At 32.2% G+C, this 8,060-nt stretch overlaps 1 protein-coding gene across 1 annotated transcript in view; it reads left to right on the forward strand.

The window, feature by feature from the left end:
* Nucleotides 1-6,737, forward strand: part of LOC106747043 (ATP-dependent RNA helicase SUPV3L1, mitochondrial-like) — a gene marked incomplete at its 5' end in the record, with an annotated part of 16,312 nt that extends 9,575 nt beyond the window's left edge. The window contains one exon of the mRNA XM_014624285.1: nucleotides 6,551-6,737. Within this exon, the coding sequence (XP_014479771.1) occupies nucleotides 6,551-6,687 (137 nt within the window). The remainder of the gene's footprint in view (nucleotides 1-6,550) is intronic.
* Between the last annotated feature and the right edge of the window lie 1,323 nt (nucleotides 6,738-8,060).

The following is an 8,060-nucleotide window of genomic DNA, read 5'->3' on the forward strand; positions in this document are numbered from 1 at the left end:
GATTACTTTGAAGGAGACAAAATAGATATTTATGAATAAATAAATAATTTTTGAAAAAACACAAAATTCGCGATACTTTTTGAACAGACCTCGTATGTCTTGCAAGCAATAAGAACTACTTTGAAGGAGACTATAAAAATTTGGTGATTGAATTGTTATTTTGATTTTTAAAAATATAGTTTGAATACTTTTTGATCACAGTAGTATATATAACGTGTACAATAATATATTATAGAAAATAATAATATAACTTCCTCGATGTAGATGGCATTTTTTTCCATCTTTTGCTCTTAATTTTTTGAATATATAATATTATCCCTGTTATTTGTAATCTTTTCCTAACGGAACTTATAAATTATGTATATTCTGAGAATATTTGAAAAATATCTCGATATTTTCTGAACTTTCTCAGAATATATATGTTACGTTAGAGTACTTGTACAATTCAGGATGATTGTCTTTCTTTTTATCTCAAAATTGTAATATATTACTTCTTTTATTAATCCTCTTCTGTTCAATATCATATGCTTGAAATTTATTTTTTATTTGTCGCGACAACTAATCAATGTTCTGCTTTTTCGTGAGAACTAGAATTTTATTATGAAATGGAAAAACGATTATTTAAAATCATAGAATAAGAACCGAAATAGTGAACCGAAAAGAACCGCAAACCAAAAATGTAACGGTTCCGATTCCGGTTCTGAGTAGGCTTTATAAAATTTCGGTACGGTTTACGGTTCCGGTCTTACAAAAATACCGATTTCCAGTTTTCGGTTTCGGTGCCGGTCCGGTCCTGGTCCATGCTAAAAATGAAATGTAATGCTAGCTTTCCGATATTAGGAACATTTATGTATTGACTATATTACACAATACGATCTGATACAAGCTAATGATCCTAATCAAAAATACATTTCAGGCTTGTAAAAGCGAGACGCCAGATAAAAGTGCGTTAATTTAAAAATAATGTAGCTACTTATATAAAAATATCAATGTTACAAATATTTTGCTCTTCATACTCTTTCCAACTATGTAATAATATGTAATAATAAATATGTATATAAATACAAAAAATGTTTGACATCATCTTTGATTCTTTTTTGTTAGAGTGATCCAGGTCTCTCTTCAATTTTATTTATTACATTGAATGAAAAGCGTCCGAAGAAAACTGAGACGTTCATAAAATTGATATTCTTTTGTAATTGAGTTTTACATTAATGTGCCTTCATCTTGTATTTAGCTTTTATAGGGCTAAATTATATTTTTATTGCACATAAGAAACCTTAATTTATCTTTAAACTTTCGTTTCGAATGATTCTAATTTGATGAACGTGACACACAAATATGTCATGCATAACACGTTCGTTATATATCTCTTTCAGCAATTAAGTTAATAATATGTTGTATTTTCATATTACACGTTTAGCCTCTAGCAAAAGTAATAGAATCTGTGTTTCTTTACTTCGCGCATTGCGGCTTTATTTTAATTCACCTTGATCTTATATCGATTTACCCTTAAGATTTCAACCAAAATAGATTTCACACATATTTTATTCAAGAAATATACGTTTGGAAATTTTTTACAAATAGCGATGCCATATATTTCCTACTGTTATTATATATGCGAATTTATCAAATAGCGAATGAAACTTAATACTTTAAAATGTTTTTGCAAATTTATCTATACTCACGTTTTAATTTCGTGTAACACATTGCACAATGTATCATAAGGATTAATTCGTTGTCATCTTGTAGTATGAAAAAATATGCATAAGCAGTTGTGAAGCATTGCTAAAGAAAAATAATACAACGAAATAGTAGCTACCTACTCGCACGGTGCGGCGCCTATAGCACCAATGACACCATATTATCATGTCGTTTTCCAAAGATTTAATCATGAGTACTTTCTATTATTAGATATGGATGGAGTTTGCATTGAATGCTGTATAATTCTTGTTCTAATACAATTTAAATTAAATAAAAAAATAAAAATTTTAAATAATTTAAAAATTTGCGAAAGTAACTAGTGGAGGGGAAGAAGGTGAAAAAATGCGATATTTTTTTTTTAATTGAATATATCGTTGCAAAGAGTATAAAATATTATAAAAATTTTGTACGAGATATTTTTTAATATGAGGTCTGGCTATTAAATAACGAGACTGCGCGCGCAGAAGTCGTCCTAGAGGGGTAGGGGGGGAAACGAATGCAGCGTTGGATAGGTGGAAATGTCTACTATTCCAGTACGAAAACTCGTTTTTGTCGCTATAGTAGTATAGTAGTATTTTTTCTATAGAGGTTAGAAACGAACGTGTTTTTTTCTCGTGCCGATAACAATGTGTGACGAAAAACACGAGCAACGGATCAATGTGAAATTTCTCGTTAAATTAAAAAAAACTCCGACTGAGTGCTATAACTTGTTGAAAGAAGCCTATGGTGAGAATTCTCTATCTCGTGCGCGTGTTTTCGAATGGTATAAATGGTTTTCTGAAGGCCGAGAGAGCCCCGAAGATGACCAATGTCCAGGCGACCTGTCTCTGTTTCAACTCCGCAAACAGTGACCAAAATCAATGAAATTGTGCGCGGAGATCATCGTATGAGCATTAGGATGATTGCTGAGACTGTAAACGCCGATAAAGAAACTGTTGTGGAAAAACAAGTCGTGAATCTGCACCAGGACAATGCATCTGCCCATAACGCGCTGTCTGTGAAGCGTTATTTAGCCGCTGGAAGCACTCCAGTGCTCGAACACGCGCCGTACTCGCCTGATTTAGCACCCTGTGACTTTTTCCTGTTTCCAAAGATCAAGTCTGTCTTAAAAGGAATCCGGTTCCGAGTCGATGGAAGAGGTGAAGCGAAAATCGGCGGAGCTCCTAAATACACTTACAAAAGAAGACTTCCAGCATTGCTTTGACCAATGGAAAAAACGAATGGAACGGTGTGTGGCGAGGGGAGGGGAGTACATTGAAAGGGAGCATTCGATTGTAGAATAATTTTTTAAATAAAACTTTTTCATAAGCAGTCTCGTTATTTAATAGCCAGACCTCGTATATTTCGTACTTTAGAAGATATATCCTAAAAATGATAAAGTCCGTTTTTTTTTCAAGGGGTTGTTTTAACCCCTAAACGTTGACATGCGCCGCTAAAAAAATATTGGTCTTTTATTTTTTGATGCTTTATAATATATCCAAGACTCATCAAAATCGATGAGGTACTGTTCCGACTATTACATTGTAAGAATATATGCTGATTATGTTCTACTTATATAGTGATAATTTTGCATTTCGTATACTACTAGTGTAACTTTTATTATCTATTTCTATGTCGTTAATGGCTTGTTATATACTTCTAAATTTTTATCAATAAATTTACCAATGTTAATCCTCACGACACATCAATATCCTAATAAGATTAACTGTAAATTATAAGAGGATAACATTCTACGTAGATTAATAAACTTACCATTAACCTTCCATTAACATGAAAATGTTTATCTAAACTTATTCCGTTAACATCCCAGAAACTTTAAACGCAATATTGTATTAATATTCATACAATATGCCAGGAAACTTTTACTCCCGATAAAAATATTTTATATAAAACTTTATAAATAACTTTTGGCCATTTCTTCCACGTTGAGACTTAAAGAAACATTTGCTTAGACCTTCTAACATGTACAGAGGAAAAAAATTGTCACTTCATATCCTTCCGCGGTTTCGAATCCAATCGATAGCCGGTTATACCCATCCATTTAGTAACCGCACTCTCTGTTACTTGATTTCGATGATCGGGTGGCTAGCATTGACTTCACTGGATCTGACGATATCCTTGTGACTTATGCTTATATATCTTTATAGTACTCACAAAACATTTTAACGGCATTTAGTGGTAGACGTTAAAAAAAAACTACAGATATTCAACGAATATTGATATAATATATATTGTACCAGAGACGCCATGACTTTTTTTGGCTTTTAATCAAACATTATAATGGCTAATCTGAATAATAAGTTTGAAACAAAATTGGGAACAAATCCTAATTAAAATCAAACAAACAGGAATAATCAATTAAAAGAAACTTTTTCTATGTGCAGGCCCTTTTTTGTTAGAACAGAAGAAATGCGTTACGCATCTCCCGGGGGTTCGGGGAGACTCCCGGGGATATGTGGGACTCTCTCATCTCTTGCGAGACGGGCCTACCCACTAAACTATTCGGCTGTAATGTTTAATATTAGTATTTCAGTTTTTAATTGCTATTTTAGTAGTGTTAATCACCAGAATTCTGTTTAGAAATATAAAAATATTTATGTTAGGTGTTTGAATTAATTCTCGCTGTTGACTAACAGAGGTCAGTAGTTGCGCAATTTCAACATGGCCGTAAATGACTGTTGATGTATATGAAAATATTGTCACTAGGCTTTAATAATCAGTGTATGACAGACCGCAGTGCAAAGAACACAATTTTTTATTGCATTGAAAATGTCGGGTTTCGTACCAAAAAAAAAAAAACATTTGCGGGAAGCAATACTTCTGCTTTCATTTCAAGAAATTTGCTGCTGAAAGTCATTGTTTGCTAGTGGAGGCGTATGAGAAGCATGCTCTATCTGAAGATATTGGTTTAGACGATTCAAGACAACGATTTTGACGTGAATGACAGAGTCCTGTCAGCCGAAAAAGTTTGAAGATGGAGAATATAGGTATTACTGAAAGAAGATTCACGTCAGACGCTCAAAGAGTTGTCGGAAAGACTAAATGTCGATAAGTCAACCGTTAGTAAACATTTAAAAGCAATGGGAATTATCCAGAAGCTAGGAAACTGAGTCCCACATGAATTGAGAGAAAAAGACATTGCGAAACGTTTAATCATTTATGAATTGCAGCTTCAAAGACAAAAACGGAAATCGTTTTTGCGTCGAATTGTGACTGGCGATGAAAAATGGATTCGTTACGACAATCGTAAATGCACGAAATCATGGATGTGTCCCGGTCAACCATCAACATCAATGTCAAAACAGGATATTCATGGAAAAAAGGTCATTCTGTGCATTTGGTGGGATCAAATCGATGTAGTATATTATGAGTTACTGCAACCAAGTCAAACCATCAATGCTGAACGCTATCGACGACAATTATTCAATTTGAATCGAGTATTCAGAAAAAACGCCCGCAATACACCAAAAGATATGACTAAATTATTCTTCTCCATAACAATGCTAGATCACATGTTGCAACATCAGTGAAGAAAATCTTGGAGGCACTTGGATAGGATGTATCTTATCCCACCCGCCCTATTCACCAGACGTTGCTCCTTCAGATTACCATTTGTTTCGGTCGATGCAGCATTGCTTTTCTGAGCAGCACTTCAGTTCTTTCGAAGATATCAAGAAATGACTCGATGAATGGATCGCTTCGAAAGAACATGAATTTTTCTACCGCGGAATCCATGTATTACCCGAAAAATGGCAAAAGTTTGTAACTTCCGAAAGACAATATTTTGAATAAGATATAATGTACCGTTTTTTTTTTAATTCAACATGAATTTTTGTAGCAAAAAACAGCGAGAATTAATTCAAGCATCCTATATATTATTAAAAAAAAAGCTGGAATTCTAATTAGAAATAATGTTGAAATGCTTCATATCTATAGATTTGTTATTTTATGGTTTTTAATTTTTGTCTTTGCAATAATTTCAAAATTCACGAAAATAATGGGCGGGGAAGGTAAAATTAAAAAAATTGACGAGAAATCTTAATATACCACTGCAAAGATTAAATATTTTAAAACTTTTATATAAATATTTTTTTTAATTCTTAGTGACAAACACAAGCCCAAAATTTTTCTTATATTTAGTATCCGTGGAAAACTAAAATATCCGTTATTTCAGAGGTGTTATTCCAACTCTTAAACCTTGCACATATTAGGACATATATTAGAAATAAGAATAAATATTAAATATTATGAATAAGAATTATTTTCACACAACGGAATGAAATAAACGGCTGTACGACACAATTCCTATATTTATATCTTACATTTCATTCTTTTCCATTGTATATTATGTTTAATCACACTACTAATCATAATTCTTATTTTTAATATTTTATTCCCCTAATATTATTCCATTGCGTAGAGCTTTAAACCTCAACTAGATATAAGAAATATGAGCCTAATGTTTCCTGTTGTTCTACATATATATATATTTGAAGCCCACCAAAATTGGAAATGATATTTCCGACGGTTCTTTTAAGAGTACACAAAATCCCATATGATGCAATTAACAAATTTTAAACATATATCATATACAAACTATTATGATCTCGACATTTTCGTAATATGATTTTCATCTTAAATTAAGCTCCACAATACATTATTGAAGTATAATCTATTTTTATCGAATTATGATATATTTTATTGAAGTATAATATGATTTTCATCTTAAATTAAGCTCCACAATGCATTATTGAAGTATATATATTTTTTTCCAATGCCTTGATATAGATGAAAACTTATATATATGTTTGTAACAAGTTTTACATATTATATAATTTGCTTTTAGGTTACCAAGCTACTACAAAACGTGGCATAGGTAAAGGTAAATTAACCGAAAGATTATTGGCAGAAGGACTTTTAACGCCTCAAATGTTACGCGAATTACAATCTGAATGGATCAAATCGACGAAAAAGAAAAGATAATGAAATTTTGTATGTATAGTAGAAATATAATAAAAATCAGAAAAATTATACTATGATTATAAATAATGCATATGTATTTTGTGTGTGTGTGTGTGTGTGTGTGTGTGTGTGTGTGTGTGTGTGTGTGTGTGTGTTATAATTAAGAAGACACGAATATTGAAATACAACGAAAATAGGTCTTTGGTTGCTATTTTATATTTTGTGACTCATTTTATGCAATACTTCAATTATTTTTTCGAACTATTTTTTGAAAAAAATGTTTCATACAAAAATTTTGAGATTTCGAGAAAGTAATAAAAAATTGTTTTTTAATTTCTGGTTTTGATTGAAAATTAAAAGACACGGTCGTATCTCGTGCCAAGTGAACGCGCAAAACGACGTACGGGCAGCAAGATCGGCTGCTTATACGTCTTTCAACCAATATGAAGAAGTCCTAGACTTTTATCCCACCGGTCCCTTGTACGTTCGGGTAGCCTGTCGGGCTCTGTTGCATTTCTGGCAACAATTTAGTAACATAATCTGGTAAAATAAATACTTTATAAGATTTGTTATCTTTCTGCCATCAAAAATTTATGGAAGGCTTTGTTCAAAATCTATTTGGTGTAAGTTTTGCTATTTTGGTTATTTCCGTTTTTATTCTACGGTTTATATTTCGTTTTTCTTTCATTTCATTTAATAAACTTTTTAATTCTGGCGAAAAATTAGATAACGACGTATTATTATTTGCTGTTTCCATGAATTCTAGATATAAAATATTGTTAGAAGAAACACAAATTTAAAGAGCCAAAAATAATTTAAAACATGTATAGATTTAAAATGATAACCATAAATCATAATGAAAATCTAAATAGTGTTGTATGTATTAGGGGGACCGGAAAGTAACGTCGTTTCTGCGCATGTCGATATTCGTTTGTCATTTATCAGCTCATTGTGTACTTCAAAGTCGTGCCAAAGATATTTTAATGTTAGAATGACTTGTTTACTTGTAAATAATTAAATCTTAAGTTTTTTTTTGCAATTTATGGTGAAATGGCCAGCCAAATACCAGAAGAGGTACATATCCGGCATTGTATGCTTTTTGAGTTTCGCAAGGGTAGTAACGCAACAGTTGCTACCAAAAACATTTGCGATGTTTATCCAAGTGCATTAGACGTTTGTAAATTCCAAAGGTGATTTTCTAAGTTCAAATCCGGTAATTTTGATTTTCCCTACTTGTACCGATTAGGAAGAGCAACAACTTTAGACAATGACATGTTAAGGGCGGAAGTGGAAGCAAATCCGTGTCAGACAATCGAGGAACTGTGAAACACTCTTAACCAACCTTGGTCGACTATCCAAGGACATTTGCAACAGATTGGTAAAGTAAGCAGAGC

This window comes from Dinoponera quadriceps, unplaced genomic scaffold, assembly GCF_001313825.1.
Source record: "Dinoponera quadriceps isolate SergipeBrazil2010 unplaced genomic scaffold, ASM131382v1 scaffold2119, whole genome shotgun sequence".
NCBI classification, from domain to species: domain Eukaryota; kingdom Metazoa; phylum Arthropoda; class Insecta; order Hymenoptera; family Formicidae; genus Dinoponera; species Dinoponera quadriceps.